The 17,775-nt window shown below is 38.9% G+C and overlaps 7 protein-coding genes across 7 annotated transcripts; 3 read left to right on the top strand and 4 right to left on the bottom strand.

Moving 5' to 3' along the window:
* Positions 1 to 43: 43 nt before the first annotated feature.
* GCK72_003003 (uncharacterized protein) lies at positions 44 to 538 on the bottom strand (the record flags this gene model as incomplete). The annotated part of the gene is made up of 1 exon (XM_053723746.1): positions 44 to 538. One exon carries the CDS (start codon positions 536 to 538, stop codon positions 44 to 46), a length of 495 nt encoding a protein of 164 aa, XP_053592391.1.
* A 2,450-nt stretch (positions 539 to 2,988) lies between these two features.
* Positions 2,989 to 4,268, top strand: GCK72_003002 (uncharacterized protein; the record flags this gene model as incomplete). Its single annotated transcript, XM_053723745.1, has 6 exons — positions 2,989 to 3,034; positions 3,078 to 3,266; positions 3,310 to 3,529; positions 3,576 to 3,821; positions 3,865 to 4,048; positions 4,239 to 4,268. The coding sequence occupies 6 exons, from the start codon at positions 2,989 to 2,991 to the stop codon at positions 4,266 to 4,268; spliced, it is 915 nt and encodes a 304-aa protein (XP_053592390.1).
* A 6,307-nt stretch (positions 4,269 to 10,575) lies between these two features.
* On the top strand, positions 10,576 to 11,070 carry GCK72_003001 (uncharacterized protein; the record flags this gene model as incomplete). The annotated part of the gene is made up of 1 exon (XM_053723744.1): positions 10,576 to 11,070. The coding sequence occupies one exon, from the start codon at positions 10,576 to 10,578 to the stop codon at positions 11,068 to 11,070; it is 495 nt and encodes a 164-aa protein (XP_053592389.1).
* A 595-nt stretch (positions 11,071 to 11,665) lies between these two features.
* GCK72_003000 (uncharacterized protein) lies at positions 11,666 to 12,642 on the top strand (the record flags this gene model as incomplete). The annotated part of the gene is made up of 2 exons (XM_003092438.2): positions 11,666 to 11,745; positions 11,796 to 12,642. 2 exons carry the CDS (start codon positions 11,666 to 11,668, stop codon positions 12,640 to 12,642), a joined length of 927 nt encoding a protein of 308 aa, XP_003092486.2.
* A 262-nt stretch (positions 12,643 to 12,904) lies between these two features.
* GCK72_002999 (uncharacterized protein) lies at positions 12,905 to 13,135 on the bottom strand (the record flags this gene model as incomplete). The annotated part of the gene is made up of 1 exon (XM_053723743.1): positions 12,905 to 13,135. The coding sequence occupies one exon, from the start codon at positions 13,133 to 13,135 to the stop codon at positions 12,905 to 12,907; it is 231 nt and encodes a 76-aa protein (XP_053592388.1).
* Positions 13,136 to 14,131: 996 nt separating this feature from the next.
* On the bottom strand, positions 14,132 to 16,381 carry GCK72_002998 (uncharacterized protein; the record flags this gene model as incomplete). The annotated part of the gene is made up of 4 exons (XM_053723742.1): positions 14,132 to 14,393; positions 15,420 to 15,964; positions 16,037 to 16,256; positions 16,302 to 16,381. 4 exons carry the CDS (start codon positions 16,379 to 16,381, stop codon positions 14,132 to 14,134), a joined length of 1,107 nt encoding a protein of 368 aa, XP_053592387.1.
* A 645-nt stretch (positions 16,382 to 17,026) lies between these two features.
* GCK72_002997 (uncharacterized protein) lies at positions 17,027 to 17,272 on the bottom strand (the record flags this gene model as incomplete). Its single annotated transcript, XM_053723741.1, has 1 exon — positions 17,027 to 17,272. One exon carries the CDS (start codon positions 17,270 to 17,272, stop codon positions 17,027 to 17,029), a length of 246 nt encoding a protein of 81 aa, XP_053592386.1.
* Positions 17,273 to 17,775: the final 503 nt, after the last annotated feature.

The following is a 17,775-nucleotide window of genomic DNA, read 5'->3' as shown; positions in this document are numbered from 1 at the left end:
AATGTTTATTATAGAATTCTTAATATTATATGTAATGTAATGGTTATTCAAATGGTGTTACAGATACTTCGATACCTCCTAAAGACAAGTTAATAGTAGCCGTCTTTGATCCATCCTCAGTTTGGATTACATTCCCGACTAAATCCATCAAATTCATTTCCAAAACTTTCGTTCCATTATTTGTAATATTTTGACTACGGATCCACAGATATTCTAGATTCGAAAACCCTCCAGCCTTCCACTTTCTAAGAATCACGTCCAAATCCTTGTTACAGAAATGAGATCCTTCGAGTCTAATTGTAGTGGAAGTGCACGCCAAAAGATATTCCAGAGTAAACCAATCGGAACCGAAGATATTAATTTCCTGTGGCGATGAAGTAAAAACTGGGATGAAACCAGGATTAGCAACGGACATGATTCTAAGATCATCTACCAGTCCAAGTTTATTGGATATCTGGTTCCAGTACAAGTTTTCATCCTTTTCTCCTTTAGGACAAATAGTAAGCCTCTTGAATTCCAGTTGTTGATCGAACAACATTGAAATTGTTGGTTGAAATAAATCACTATAATGACAATGAAAACTAGTTGAAATCTTACATTGAAACATTTTCAATAGATGTTGAATAACAGATTGAAATCCTTCTCGATAATTCTTCCAGTAAGTTTTGAATCTATTTTGGGAATTGCGACTTTTCAGGGAATCAGTGAAAATGTCAAATTTATCTTTTTCATTTTCAGAGTGGACTCGGATTTTTTGGTCGATCATGTCCAGATTGACTATAACTCTTTGCGAGTACAAACGAGCATTATTGATTTGGGTAGAGATTCTCTTGGAGCAGAGGGAGAGTTTGATTCTGGAAATAGAGAATAATTAGCAAAGTCACGTTAATGAGGTTAACTCACTTCCTTGCCATGTAAAATTTTTTTACTTTTTTTATTACATTTTTTGTGGCTCCATATCTGGCTCCCAGATGGCTTTTCAGTAATTTTTTTATGTACACTTTAAAGATATGATCAAAATGAAGCGGTTTTGCGAATAAAAACAGCAACTTTTTTTTGAGTCCCAACTCCAATTTTCTCCACCTAGAGTATGGAAAAATTTTCGAATTTTTTTATTGTTTTTTTAAGTTTGAATAACTTGGAGGACATTTATTAACACTCAATGGGGAACACAACGATGACAATTCACAATAAATTCCTCGAAACAAATATTTTTCGAGCAGTAGACGCAATGAATCATTGAAAGATTGTTGCATCCAGCCATTTGACATTTTCCGTGCACATGAGTATTGAAGCAGACGTCAACAGGTTTGTCACAACGTGGAGGAGGGGTGTCCATGTACCCACCCGCGTACCATGCATATTGTCGCCATTCTTGGAAAACCGGGCAGCACAACAACCAATATACTTGACTCAACATCTGGAAATCGGAAAACATTATAAATGAGCGGATAGGAAACAATACTTTTATAATGCTGTCACGCTGGTGCGGCTTGAACTCCGGGTACATGCGTTGAGCGTACTCTGTAATGTTTTTCATGAACTTTTTGAAGGTCCGGAAAATTCCAATGTCCAGCGGTTGAATTTGTCCCGTAGCTCCAGGTGGAATAATGATTGTTTCGAGGTTTTTATGTGCCGGACGAACGGAATCGATGACAGCAACATTTCTCCAGCATCCCCAGGAATCCACCATGAAGAGAATGTCATCCTCTACTTCGTCAGTAAATGCCACGGACTTGAAAAAGTCGGCCATTAGATCCTTTCCCATTATGTGTCCTTTGGCAGCTCGAAGAACTAGATAGGTAGGATTGTAAGGTGGGGGATTTGTTGGGAAGGCTCCAGAGGGTTCGGAAAAAACCACATAAAGTTTTGGGTGAAGTGTACCGTCCAAACGTAACATCGGTAGTACGGTATAGCTGTGAGTCACACCGGTAGCCGATCCAGTAATTATCTCCACTGTTGTCACGCCTAGAAACTGACTATTGGATTTGAATTCTTTGGAAACTAGTTTCACCTGTATTCGTTAGTGTCCTCTTGGTGTATAACTCCTTTTGAAATCCGGATTGATCGAGATTATACACACGAAGTGGATCATACTCTTCAAATTTTTTCCGAGCATCTTTCACGAAGTTTTCCATCTTTTCAGTGAGGAGGTGTTTCTCGGAGAATCGTTTTCGAGAAACAAAAGTGGTAATGGATCTGGAAGAGATTCGATGTACACGTTTCCATCCATTCAGCCAGTTGATTCAAAATTGAATCTTCTTTCTACGGTTCTCACAACGGATGCAACAATCTTTCAATGATTCATTGCGTCTACTGCTCGAAAAATATTTGTTTCGAGGAATTTATTGTGAATTGTCATCGTTGTGTTCCCCATTGAGTGTTAATAAATGTCCTCCAAGTTATTCAAACTTAAAAAAACAATAAAAAAATTCGAAAATTTTTCCATACTCTAGGTGGAGAAAATTGGAGTTGGGACTCAAAAAAAAGTTGCTGTTTTTATTCGCAAAACCGCTTCATTTTGATCATATCTTTACCGTGTACATAAAAAAATTACTGAAAAGCCATCTGGGAGCCAGATATGGAGCCACAAAAAATGTAATAAAAAAAGTAAAAAAATTTTACATGGCAAGGGAAACGAACCCACAGCCTTTCTACTACTAGACGCGCCCACAACCCCTGAACCACCGATGGTTGGAAAACTGCACAGGCAAACCGCTGATGATGAAACGCGGGTCAAACGCGGGCGAAGGACGAAATTAGAACCAAACGTGGCCCTAATTTCATCCCACGCGGCTCAAAGCCGTTTTGAGGATGAAACGCGGGTGAGATGCGGGCGTCCTCATTTTTCGGAGTTTCTCAACAGCGCCGAGGATGAAATGAGGATGAAATTAGAACGATTTTTTTCACTGGTTTTAAAGTTTTATATACTGTTATCTGGTTTTGTTTTTCTATATTGACGTACGATTGTTGATTTTTAGTACTTAAATGGTTCGTCGGTACTACAAATATGTTGGAATGTACACCAGAAACGGTAGGTATCTTATAGTGATCATAATTGACTTATATCTCTATAGGTACTGGCCCTGATTTGAATGGAGGAGAAGAAGGTTCCATCGAAACGGGACGAGAACAAGAAGAAATGGAGGAAGGTCGAGGAGACTACAGTTCGATGAATGGGGGTGATTTTATAGGTAGATCAATTGAAGCCGAAAATTCAGAAGCAGAAGTAGGAGATGAAGATGACTTCGTTTGTTACGGATCTGGTAGATGACATTGGAGTGAAATAATTAAAAGTTCAGTTTTCAGAAATGAAGGAACTACTGAAAAGTGCCACAACTTCTGTCCTTTGCTTCTTGACATCAGCATGTTTGTCCAGATTCACTGAAAGAGATTTTCAACGATTTCTTGCATGTCATCCTCCACCTTTTCGATTAGAGGCTTCATCTTTGTGGAATTTTCGTAAAGGACAATACTCTATTAGAAAATTTTGCAACTCTTGTGGAGTGACAGCAAGCAGAGACAGATGGTGAGTAATTAAACAGATCAAAAATCTTGACGGCTTGCGTTTTCAGTGACAGATGTGATGGAAAAGTCTTGAAGTTTATCAGAATTGGCGCTTTTTCTCAACTTGTTGACCTCGTTGATCGAAACCTACCGAAGATCATGAAACTACGGGAAAACTTGAAATCAGGGCGGAATTCGGCACATAATCTAAATGCAGAATATTTGAAGGGGAGATGGAAATCGGAAACGTCGAAGGAACTCAAATTAACACTGCTGGCATCTGTGGATGGTGTCACTTTACATGGAAACACAAAGTAAGAACATTTTAGAAATTTCTAGTATTTCACATGATTTCAGGAAGAAGATATGGCCTATCACACTGAAACTTGCTGACCTGCCCACATCGGAAATGCAGAAATCTATTAATATTTTGCTTCAAGGCGTGATCGAAGGATCGGAGAACCCCTCAACAGTGGCGTGGAACCAATTGCTTCCTACAGTCTTTATGGATGTAGAAGGAAGAACTGGAGAAGCAGGAGGGGTCAGGTTCAATGCAAAAATTGTTACCTTTACAGCAGACCAACCGGCCAAGAGGTCACTGTTTGGAATGGCCGCTGCTAATTCAGAAAGCAGCTGTTTATTCGGTTTGTGTACAGGAACTCTTCACAAAACTCGTGGGCCAGGTGGGGGGTTGAATCACAAAAACTAGAAAAACATAGTCGAAGTTTCAGAACGATACCTACATCGAAAAGGGGTTTTAACTACTTCTGCTTCTGAATTTTCGGCTTCAATTGATCTACCTATAAAATCACCCCCATTCATCGAACTGTAGTCTCCTCGACCTTCCTCCATTTCTTCTTGTTCTCGTCCCGTTTCGATGGAACCTTCTTCTCCTCCATTCAAATCAGGGCCAGTACCTATAGAGATATAAGTCAATTATGATCACTATAAGATACCTACCGTTTCTGGTGTACATTCCAACATATTTGTAGTACCGACGAACCATTTAAGTACTAAAAATCAACAATCGTACGTCAATATAGAAAAACAAAACCAGATAACAGTATATAAAACTTTAAAACCAGTGAAAAAAATCGTTCTAATTTCATCCTCATTTCATCCTCGGCGCTTTTGAGAAACTCCGAAAAATGAGGACGCCCGCATCTCACCCGCGTTTCATCCTCAAAACGGCTTTGAGCCGCGTGGGATGAAATTAGGGCCACGTTTGGTTCTAATTTCGTCCTTCGCCCGCGTTTGACCCGCGTTTCATCATCAGCGGTTTGCCTGTGCAGTTTTCCAACCATCGGTGGTTCAGGGGTTGTGGGCGCGTCTAGTAGTAGAAAGGCTGTGGGTTCGTTTCCCTTGCCATGTAAAATTTTTTTACTTTTTTATTACATTTTTTGTGGCTCCATATCTGGCTCCCAGATGGCTTTTCAGTAATTTTTTTATGTACACGGTAAAGATATGATCAAAATGAAGCGGTTTTTACCATAGGAAGGTACATAAGACGACGTCTTGGCCTATCATTTAACTAGTATCAAGGGGGAGCCTGGCAGCGGCCGACCCAACACAAGAACTACTTTATAAAATGTGATGCTTTCACTTAAGGGTGCTCAGAGCATTCATTAGACGAAATGTCTAACTGATTGTTGTGAGAATCCTGGAGGTACTTTGCACCCCTACTCCGGTCAACAGCTTACAAGGGAAGTACTCGAAGTGTCCTCTTTCAAACGACTCAAGAATTTGTCCCCTGATACTTTCAAGTCTGTAGATTCCGAATCTGAAATAAAATTCTGCTAAATGTCTCTGTGAACCGAGTTATGAGCCGTCAAACTTTTCCCATGGTTAAGCTTTTTCGCGTGACACGCGACGTGCCGGAATGTCTACCCAAACATATCCCCCAGTTTTCCAACACAGGTAAACCGCTAAGTCCCAAAAGCGTGTTGTTGGCGGCTGAAAAAGCGCTAGCGGCTTAATAACGGCCCAATAACCGGTGAGCGACCGCCAAAGTCCCAATGGCGGCCTAATAACCGATGAGTGACAATGTTGCGGAACATTACAGAAGTTGTGTTAGAGATGGAATTTTGAGAAAATATTTTAGGAGGTGGGTCCTATTAGATAGATGATTCATTCTTTATTTCGTTTTTTTCATAAAAATGGATTTTATTTTTGGCGGCTTAAAAACGGCTTAATGGCGGCTGAACAGCCGCTGGCGGCTAAATCACTGGCCAGGAACGGGCTAATAACCGGTTAGTGAACCGCTGACGGCTAAACGGCGGCTTAATAACCGGTGAACGACACTGTTCCGAGAAAGAGTTTGAGTTGGAATTTCAAGAAACTATCACACTGATGGATAAATTTTGAATCTAATTTCTTTACTTTTTTCTTCCTAGATTGTTCCCCAGTGACTAATTAATCATACAAATAAGGGACTATAACTGTGAAACCTGTAATACAGGAGCACCTATAATGAAGAGTTTGAAGCAAGATACATATCTCGAATGGCATCTCAGTTACGAACTTTTTTTCAACTGATGAAACATTTCATTTGTATCAAGCTATATTTTGTCAGTTGGGAACTTTTTAGTATCTCTTCTTAGAACCAAGTTATGCTACGTTGAACTTGTAAATCTGGATGTGTCTCTATCACAGAGTATACGGTAGTTCAAATTCATGTTCAAAATTACTGAAATGTGTCTCTTTTGCAACTCTCGGTTTTAGTCTATTTAAAACTTTTTGACGCTCACTACTTTTCTCAACTATCTGCTCTTTTTCAACATTTCTTCAACATTCAAGTTTCAATCCAAGTCGCCGCTTTCAGCGAAAAGCCGCAACGACACTCCGCTATTTCGGTGTTCGCAGTAAATCTTCACCGGCGTCGCTCGAATTATTTTTCAGTAAAAACTTTCATTTTTCTTCGATTTTCATGTATTTCTTGATAATTTATTAGTTTTTTACATTTCGTTTAGGTAATTGATCAATCTTAATTACTATCCGCTTACTACCCGTTGAATAATAACTCCATTATTCGTTTCTAGGCTAATCGAGACAACTTGTGATGGCGTCGGGCGTCTCAACGCAATATGGAGGATGTTTCCGCTGTCGGAAGACAGAAAAGGTTTGTTATCGCATGAATCTGATTATAATTCTATGTAGTTTAACTATTCTTTTACAGAATTTGACGTCTTAGTGCCTGAATAAGGCAACAGGCGCCCGTCATGACTGCCAAAACGTTATCGATGGGAAATTCAGAGACAACGACGACGTTTTTTCACATAAAATAAAGGTATTTTTGATTCTCTATAAAAGAAAATAAGCGTAGTTATTTAGGGCAAAGCATCGTCAAGTGTGCTGATAATCGGGATCGAACGTCTGTCTCCCCCCAAAGGACTTGTTACACTATTCAACGAAATTCAACAAGCTAAAGAAGAAATCTATGTGAGTAACTATCGGCCTTCGAGCAAATTTTACCTATTTTATTTCAGATTTGATGAACAATCTTCACCAAAAAAGGATTCTTTCGATCGAAAATCAAAACACCGATTACACAATTTTACACTTGGAACGAGGCGATGAGAAGCGAAAGGAAACAAGTCAAATGGAGTCAAAAGCCAAGAATATTTTAATTTCTATTTTTCTTCTTTCTTCCTTTTTAATTGTATTTTTGTTTTTTCTTATAATAAACAATAATTATTCAACCATGTGTTCCGAAACTACCGGGGAAAGGGGCCTATTGGGAAAGTGCGCCGGGTGAAAGTTGGCCCGTCGGCTGCTAAACGTTGGTCCGTCGGCGGCTCGCAACTTCAACCACCGTATGTTCGCCGTTGGGCAACTTGCGCGCCGCCGCCGGTCCGTTTTTGGGACTTAGCGGTTTACCTGTGAACCATCGGTGGTTCAGGGGTTGTGGGCGCGTCTAGTAGTAGAAAGGCTGTGGGTTCGTTTCCCTTGCCATGTAAAATTTTTTTACTTTTTTTATTACATTTTTTGTGGCTCCATATCTGGCTCCCAGATGGCTTTTCAGTAATTTTTTTATGTACACTTTAAAGATATGATCAAAATGAAGCGGTTTTGCGAATAAAAACAGCAACTTTTTTTTGAGTCCCAACTCCAATTTTCTCCACCTAGAGTATGGAAAAATTTTCGAATTTTTTTATTGTTTTTTTAAGTTTGAATAACTTGGAGGACATTTATTAACACTCAATGGGGAACACAACGATGACAATTCACAATAAATTCCTCGAAACAAATATTTTTCGAGCAGTAGACGCAATGAATCATTGAAAGATTGTTGCATCCGTTGTGAGAACCGTAGAAAGAAGATTCAATTTTGAATCAACTGGCTGAATGGATGGAAACGTGCACATCGAATCTCTTCCAGATCCATTACCACTTTTGTTTCTCGAAAACGATTCTCCGAGAAACACCTCCTCACTGAAAAGATGGAAAACTTCGTGAAAGATGCTCGGAAAAAATTTGAAGAGTATGATCCACTTCGTGTGTATAATCTCGATCAATCCGGATTTCAAAAGGAGTTATACACCAAGAGGACACTAACGAATACAGGTGAAACTAGTTTCCAAAGAATTCAAATCCAATAGTCAGTTTCTAGGCGTGACAACAGTGGAGATAATTACTGGATCGGCTACCGGTGTGACTCACAGCTATACCGTACTACCGATGTTACGTTTGGACGGTACACTTCACCCAAAACTTTATGTGGTTTTTTCCGAACCCTCTGGAGCCTTCCCAACAAATCCCCCACCTTACAATCCTACCAATCTAGTTCTTCGAGCTGCCAAAGGACACATAATGGGAAAGGATCTAATGGCCGACTTTTTCAAGTCCGTGGCATTTACTGACGAAGTAGAGGATGACATTCTCTTCATGGTGGATTCCTGGGGGTGCTGGAGAAATGTTGCTGTCATCGATTCCGTTCGTCCGGCACATAAAAACCTCGAAACAATCATTATTCCACCTGGAGCTACGGGACAAATTCAACCGCTGGACATTGGAATTTTCCGGACCTTCAAAAAGTTCATGAAAAACATTACAGAGTACGCTCAACGCATGTACCCGGAGTTCAAGCCGCACCAGCGTGACAGCATTATAAAAGTATTGTTTCCTATCCGCTCATTTATAATGTTTTCCGATTTCCAGATGTTGAGTCAAGTATATTGGTTGTTGTGCTGCCCGGTTTTCCAAGAATGGCGACAATATGCATGGTACGCGGGTGGGTACATGGACACCCCTCCTCCACGTTGTGACAAACCTGTTGACGTCTGCTTCAATACTCATGTGCACGGAAAATGTCAAATGGCTGGATGCAACAATCTTTCAATGATTCATTGCGTCTACTGCTCGAAAAATATTTGTTTCGAGGAATTTATTGTGAATTGTCATCGTTGTGTTCCCCATTGAGTGTTAATAAATGTCCTCCAAGTTATTCAAACTTAAAAAAACAATAAAAAAATTCGAAAATTTTTCCATACTCTAGGTGGAGAAAATTGGAGTTGGGACTCAAAAAAAGTTGCTGTTTTTATTCGCAAAACCGCTTCATTTTGATCATATCTTTAAAGTGTACATAAAAAAATTACTGAAAAGCCATCTGGGAGCCAGATATGGAGCCACAAAAAATGTAATAAAAAAAGTAAAAAAATTTTACATGGCAAGGGAAACGAACCCACAGCCTTTCTACTACTAGACGCGCCCACAACCCCTGAACCACCGATGGTTGGAAAACTGGGGGATATGTTTGGGTAGACATTCCGGCACGTCGCGTGTCACGCGAAAAAGCTTAACCATGGGAAAAGTTTGACGGCTCATAACTCGGTTCACAGAGACATTTAGCAGAGTTTTATTTCAGATTCGGAATCTACAGACTTGAAAGTATCAGGGGACAAATTCTTGAGTCGTTTGAAAGAGGACACTTCGAGTACTTCCCTTGTAAGCAGTTGACCGGAGTAGGGGTGCAAAGTACCTCCAGGATTCTCACAACAATCAGTTAGACATTTCGTCTAATGAATGCTCTGAGCACCCTTAAGTGAAAGCATCACATTTTATAAAGTAGTTCTTGTGTTGGGTCGGCCGCTGCCAGGCTCCCCCTTGATACTAGTTAAATGATAGGCCAAGACGTCGTCTTATGTACCTTCCTATGGTAAAATCGCCCAATCTCAAAATTCTTAACAATCTCATTAACTGGTGGTCCGGTACAACTAGTCTTCATATCTCCATGAGACCACAACTAGTTGTATGGGAAAAATGACGAATCGATCGACCTTAGTCGTAACATTGCGCACACAGTCCATCTGTCATTTTTCCCATAGGCTTGTTGTGGTCTCGCCACGAAACGCAGGCACTCCTCGACTCACAGATTCTATTTACACACTTCCTCAGACCTTCCTCAGTCTCATCTCCTTTCTCCCTTTCTCCTCATAGTCTCCCATAGACCCCCACAAAACCTCGCAGTACTGCCGTTGAGCACACAGTCGATCCGTTATTCTTCCCATAGACATCTAAGGTCTCGCCACGAAACGCAGGCACTCCTCCAATCTCAGATTCTATTTACACATCTCATTACTCCCTTTCTCCTCATACTCATTTCATCGTCTTCTATCTCTGGCCCAATGTTTTCCCCATTTCCCCTCCTCTGTCTTCCTCGATTGATCCTGTGCGAGATATTCAAGTCATTAAATATAGGAGAGAAGTGAGTTAACCTCATTAACGTGACTTTGCTAATTATTCTCTATTTCCAGAATCAAACTCTCCCTCTGCTCCAAGAGAATCTCTACCCAAATCAATAATGCTCGTTTGTACTCGCAAAGAGTTATAGTCAATCTGGACATGATCGACCAAAAAATCCGAGTCCACTCTGAAAATGAAAAAGATAAATTTGACATTTTCACTGTTTCCCTGAAAAGTCGCAATTCCCAAAATAGATTCAAAACTTACTGGAAGAATTATCGAGAAGGATTTCAATGTGTTATTCAACATCTATTGAAAATGTTTCAATGTAAGATTTCAACTAGTTTTCATTGTCATTATAGTGATTTATTTCAACCAACAATTTCAATGTTGTTCGATCAACAACTGGAATTCAAGAGGCTTACTATTTGTCCTAAAGGAGAAAAGGATGAAAACTTGTACTGGAACCAGATATCCAATAAACTTGGACTGGTAGATGATCTTAGAATCATGTCCGTTGCTAATCCTGGTTTCATCCCAGTTTTTACTTCATCGCCACAGGAAATTAATATCTTCGGTTCCGATTGGTTTACTCTGGAATATCTTTTGGCGTGCACTTCCACTACAATTAGACTCGAAGGATCTCATTTCTGTAACAAGGATTTGGATGTGATTCTTAGAAAGTGGAAGGCTGGAGGGTTTTCGAATCTAGAATATCTGTGGATCCGTAGTCAAAATATTACAAATAATGGAACGAAAGTTTTGGAAATGAATTTGATGGATTTAGTCGGGAATGTAATCCAAACTGAGGATGGATCAAAGACGGCTACTATTAACTTGTCTTTAGGAGGTATCGAAGTATCTGTAACACCATTTGAATAACCATTACATTACATATAATATTAAGAATTCTATAATAAACATTTTTATTCAAATTTGTTGTTACTCTCTTTGAAAACATTTGAAAATCAGTACCAAACACTGCAAGGTATCTTATTCAGAATTTATTAGGAGAAAAACTTGTTTTCCAATATTCCCTCCATGGCTAAGACATAGCACGATGGGTTGAAAGAGGCAATTATTGATTTTGATGATTCTCTTCAAAATGGGAGTTAGTAAAATTTATTATTTGTTACCCCATCTAGAAAGAAGAAAAATCCCTTAATCTCTAACTAGGGAAAGATTATGAATCACAATTTTGATTTTTAAATTCTACTTAACCTCCTCTCTCGTGTAAATAGAATCTGGGATTGGAGGAGGGCCTGCGTTTCGTGGCGAGACCACAACAAGCCTGTGGGAAAATAAGGGATCGACTGTGCGCGCAATAGTAGTATTGGGGTCGACCGATCCGTTATTATTCCTAGAGGCTAGTTGTGGTCTCGCCACAAAACACAGGCACTCCTCCAATACCAGATTCTATTTACACACTCCTCAGTCTCTCCCTCTACTCATTTCATTGTCTTCTATCTCTGCCCTAATGTCTTCCCCATTTCCCCTCCTCCGTCTTCCTCGATTAGTCCTGTGTGAGGTATTCAAATCATTGAGTATCGGAGAGAAGTGAGTATACCTATGAAACCTCTCCAAATTAATTATTTCCGTATTTTCAGAATCAAGCTCTCCCTCTGCTCCAAGAAACTCTCCATTCAAATCAATGATGCTCGTTTGTACTCTCAAAAAGTTATAGTCGATCTGGACATGTGTTACAAAAAAATCAGAGTTCACTTAGAAAATAACGAGGATACATTTGACGTTTTCATTTCTGCAGAAACCAAGAAAACTCTCAGATCAAATACTCAACAATTTTCTATGGCATGTTGTTCCACAGGAATCGAAACATTCTGGGCGAATCATCAAGAAGCATTTCTATCAATTATTCGGCATCTATTGAAGATGTTTCATTGCAAGATTTCAACTAGTGAAGGTTGTTTTAATAGTGATTTATATCAGCCAACTATTTCTAAGTTGTTTGATCTGCTAGTGGAATTCGAAACGCTTTATATTCACTTTAAAGGATCAAAAGATGAAAACTTGTTGTGGAACCAGATCTCCAGGAACTTGGGACTTGTTGAGTGTCTCATCATCTTGTCTAGTTTTGATACTAATTTTAAACTAGTTTTCACTTCATGGCCACAAAACATCACGATCTGGGATTGCTATTGGTTCACTCTGGAATCTCTTATGGCGTGCACTTCTTCTACAATTACACTTTACTATTCTCATCTGGCAAACAAGGACATGGATAAGATACTCAGAGAATGGAGAGCTGGAGAGTTACCGAATCTAAAACGTCTGATCATTGCCAGCTGGAGATTCGAAGAGAATGGAGAACATATTTTGGGAATGAATCTATTGGAGATAGATGGGATGGTTATCCAAACTGATGATGGGTCAAAGACGGCAACTATCAAACTTGGCCAACATTGGATTGAAATGTCCGTGACTCCATTTCAATAATCAAAACTAAATGTACGTTCTCTCCTTTTCTAAAGATCAAATATATCTGAAGAATTTAATCGAATCGAATCGATATTAATATGTGTTCATAATTTCTCTTCCCCTGCTTTTCAATTCATCAATAAAAATTGATTATGAACATTTTATTGTAAATAAACAGCTGGTACCAGAATAAAAATCGAAAATATGGATTATTAAAAATTATGAAAATATTAATTATCGATTGATGGAGAAAATCGAATTCCTCTGTTCCGGATTTCCATTATTTCTTGATTCTCTTCTTCTGCTCCTCGGCTCTCTTCAACTCATCCAACTCCTTTCGAACCACATCACAGAGATGGCCGATCAGTGACATCTGCATTGTTGTGTACCGTAATCTGGGCTCTTTATCTCGAGCATTCTTCTCCTTCTCATATTTGGCACATGCCATGCTCAACAACTCATGACTCTCGATCATCGTTTGATCCTCTTCGTTTGTTGGGATGACAGACATTCTGGAAAAATAGAGTGAGGTTAGGGAGAGGTTTGATATGCACAGGAACAGAAGAAGAGGGTGACCCCGGGAAAGAGGGGGAAATGAGGGAAGACTGACTGCCAACAAAATTCTCATTGTGGACCTTACAGGAAAACAGATGTGGTAATTCAGGCGTCTGAGAACTGTTCCCTGGGAAGATCCCCAAATCGATAACTTAGGGTTCTTTATTTTATTCCTTTTTAAATTTCACCATAGGATCGTAAGAAAACGTCTTGGCCTATCATTTTGCTCCTTTGAAGGGGGAGCCTGGCAGAGGCCAACCAAAAACAAGAATTACCTTGAAAGGTATGATGCTTTCACTTTAGGGTGCTCAGAGCATTAGACGATCTGTCTAACTGATTGATGTGAGAATCCTTAAGCTGCTTCGTAGCCCTTCTCCGGCCGCCTGCTTACATGGAATGACTCCCGACTGGCTCCACAAAATTTGTGATTTTTTTGCCTTATTTGATAGATTCTGCAAAAAAAATGATAAACCTAAAAGGTTTTCCGGTGACTGGACCTAATTTTCGAGATTTTCAGATTTTTAGAAAATCAATTTTTTTCAATTTTTTTTCAAAAATTTTTTTTCATCATTTTTTTCTCAATGTTCTCCCATCTTGCGAAAAAAGCAAAAACAAGTAAAAAGTAGAGAATTTCATAGACTTTTTGATAGACTATGAAAATATTTTTGGTCATGTTCCTACTTTGACCAGACCCCCGAAAACTGAGAGTCAAAAAAAAAATTTTTTTCTGTGAAGTCGTTGAGTTGTTTTAAAATGCTTAAAAAAATAGAATAACTCATGCAAACAAATTTTTCAGAAAAAAATTTGGGGGTAATCGCGAAAAAAAAAGAAATAAATTTTGTTGAAAATTTCGGTTTTTCAAGATTTTGATGGTGATAGGAAAAAACGGAAGTATTAATTATCGATTGATAGTAGGACAAAGAAAATCGAGTTCATCTTTGACGTATTGAAATTAGTTCTTGATTCGTTTCTTCTGCTCCTCGGCTCTCTTCAACTCATCCAACTCCTTTCGAACCACATCACAGAGATGGCCGATCAGTGACATTTGCATTGTCGTGTACCGTAAATTGGGCTCCTTATCTCGAGCATTCTTCTCCTCTTCATATTTTACACATGCCATGCTCAACAACTCATGACTCTCGATCATCGTTTGATCCTCTTCGTTTGTTGGGATGACCGTTTCCCGTTCAAAGTTTACAGTTTCTTCTTTTGCACTGGAAATTCGGCAAAACACGAATTAAAGGTTAAAAAAATTTTTTTCTGCTATTCTAAGATGATAGACTTCTATATAATGTTGAGAGCTATCGAAAAAGTGCAAACATTCTAAAATCGGTGCAATATTGGAGGAGGAGATCTCAACTAAAGGAATTCTGAACCAATAAATTTCAATTTTGAACCGTTACAAGGGATAAAAATGTATTCCAAGGCATTTTTAGATTAAAAAATACGAGAAAAGCAAGGAAAACATATATTATGCTCGCTAAAATACCCTATTTTTCCATTTTCTACATTAAACTTTGAAAAAAAATTTCGTTTTTTTTGGTTTTTCTATTCCTAAAGTGTTAGTAAAAGTACAAAAACTCTTTTTCTTTCCTTTTATTTGTATTTTCAGTGATTACAACGGAAAAATTCCGAATTTTTGATTTTTGAAATTTTTATCAATTCTTAGACCTGCAATTTGAACAAAATTGGCGAAAAATTGCACGAGAAATGCGTCAGTATTGTTGCTTGCGCATCGTCACTGTAAGGATCCGTGAGACTACATGTCTAACTGATTGCTGTGTGAATCCTGAAGCTGCTTCGTAGCCTGTCCAGAGTGAGCCATGAGGTCTTCCGCACAACTCTGGTCTTGATGTGAATTCTCTGTCAGTGAATGAATTCTACAATGGATTCCTTGCAGTTTTTGCTACCGATTATCAAAGAATTTCTAGGAGAGACAACAAATTGAATAAAATTGTTTAATATAAAATTGAGTTCCCTAATGTTGATGTGTTGGTGTGAGTGGAAGAAGAACCTCAAACTTGGGAACAATTAGACGTTTTATCAAATAAAGATAAATAATGAAAGTAACAGAAGGTGTGAAAAATCATATAAAGGGGGAGCAGAAATATGAAAGCAGGGGAAAGGTCATAATGAATATTAATATTGATTCGAGACAATTAGATTCTTTCGATATAGATGATTTTTTGAAAAGAGAAGAAAGTACATTAAGTTTTGTTTGTTAAAGTGGAGTCACTGACATTTTAATACAATGACCAAGTTCAATAGTTGCCTTCTTTGATCCATCATCAGTTTGGATAACCATCCCGTCTAAATCGCTCCAATTCATTCCCAAAACATGATCTCCATTATTTGTAATATTTTGGCTATAGATCTCCAGACGCTCTAGATTAGGAAATCCTCCAGCCTTCCAATTCTTGAATATCTTATCGAAATCCTTGTTTTCCAGATGAGACTGCACAAGTTGAATTGTAGTGCATGGGCACGCCAAGAGAGATTCCAGAGTGAACCAAGCGGAATACCTGATACTAATCTTCTGTGGCCATGAAGTAAAAACGGGTCTGAAACCAGTATCAACAATAGACATGATGACGAGACGCTCAACAAGTTCCATATTTCTCGATATCTGGTTCCACAGCAAGTTTTCTGAGTCTTTAGGGCGAATACAAAGATTCTTGAATTTCACTTGCAGATCAAACAACTTAGAAATAGTTGGCTGATATAAATCACTACAATGAGAATTAAAACGAGTTGAAATCTTGCATTGAAACATCTTCAATAGATGCTAAATAACAGATAGAAATCCTTGATTCTTCCATAATGTTTCGATTCCTATTCCGGTAGACATAACTCTTACAGTATAACGTGTAAGAGCGATAGAAACTAGTTGAGTATTTGAACTGGGCGTTCTCTCGAAATCAGGACAAATGAAGATGTCAAATGTATCTTCATCATTTTCAGAGTGAACTCTGATTTCTTGGTTGATCATGTCCAGACCGACTATGACTTTTTGAGAGTACAAACGAGCATCATTGATTTGAGCTGAGGTTCTCTCGGAACAGAAGGAGAGCTTGATTCTGGAAATAAGAGAGGAATTAGTCAGGTCAATAAGGTTAACTCACTTTTCTCCTATATCCAATGATTTGAATACCTTGAATAGGACTAATCGAGGAAGACGGAGAAGGGAAAATGGGGAAGACATTGATTGGGGCAGAGATAGAAGACGGTGAAATGAGTGTGAGGAGAAAGGGAGTAATGAGATGTGTAAATAGAATCTGGGATTGGAGGAGTGCCTGCGTTTCGTGGCGAGACCTAAAATGTCGTATGGGAAAATAACGGACTGTGTGAGCAATAGTACGACTACGGTCGATCGATCCTTTATTCTTCCCATAGACATATACTACATGGTTTCTCCCATAAATTCCGTGACTTGAGGGAATGTTATGCGGGGTTTTGACACGGACTAGAATACAGTGACAAAGTTACAGTTACCAAACTACACCGACCGGAGTACGCTGACCATTTTGGAAATATGAGTTTTTTGAGCTCCTGAACATTTTGTCTAGAAGTGAAGACTTTTTAAGGTGCACTGATACCAAAATCAGTAATCAGATTTGTAAATAGTTTTGGAAATCCCAGTCGATTTCCTTTCCAACCATATACATTGGTCTCGACCCATAACTCCTCTTCGTCAATAATTTTTTAAATAAGTAATAAACTTCATGGTAAATAAACAGATGGTACCAGAATGAAAATCGAAATTATGGATTATTAAAAATTATGGAATTATTAATTATCGATTGATAGTAGGACAAAGAAAATCGAGTTCATCTTTGACGTATTGAAATTAAATCTTGATTTTCTTCGTCTGCTCCTCGGCTCTCTTCAACTCATCCAACTCCTTTCGAACCACAACACAGAGATGGCCGTTCAGTGACATCTGCATCGTCGTGTACCCTAATCTGGGCTCTTTATCCCGAGCATTCTTCTCCTCTTTATATTTGGCACATGCCATGCTCAACAACTCGTGACTCTCGATCATCGTTTGATCTTCTTCGTTTGTTGGGATGAGAAACATTCTGGAAGAAGTCATTTAGGGAGGTTAGGGAGAGGTTTGGTATGAACTGGAACAGAAGGAGATAGTGACTCCGGGAGAGAGGGGAAATGAGGGAAGACTGACTGCCAACAAAACTCTCATTGTGGACCTTACAAGAAGACGGATGTGGTAATTCGGGCGTCTGAGAACTGTTCCCTGGGAAGATCCCCAAATCGATAACTTAGGGTTCTTTTTTTTCTTTTTTTAATTTCACCATAGGATCGTAAGAAAACGTCTTGGCCTATCATTTTGCTCCTTTGAAGGGGGAGCCTGGCAGAGGCCAACCAAAAACAAGAATTACCTTGAAAAGTATGAAGCTTTCACTTTAGAGTGCTCAGAACCTTAGACGAAATGTCTAACTGATTGCTGTGAGAATCCTAAAGCTGCTTCGTAGCCCTACTCCGGTCGCCTGCTTAGTTGAATGATGGATAATTAGGAGCAGTTGAAAGGTGAAGAGATTTTCCAGAGTGAGCCAGGAGGTCTTGAATTACAGTTGTGCG

Source organism: Caenorhabditis remanei, chromosome I, assembly GCF_010183535.1.
Source record: "Caenorhabditis remanei strain PX506 chromosome I, whole genome shotgun sequence".
In the NCBI taxonomy this organism is placed as follows: domain Eukaryota; kingdom Metazoa; phylum Nematoda; class Chromadorea; order Rhabditida; family Rhabditidae; genus Caenorhabditis; species Caenorhabditis remanei.
The sequence above is the reverse complement of the archived record's forward strand: the minus strand, read 5'-3'. Positions and strand labels throughout refer to the sequence as shown.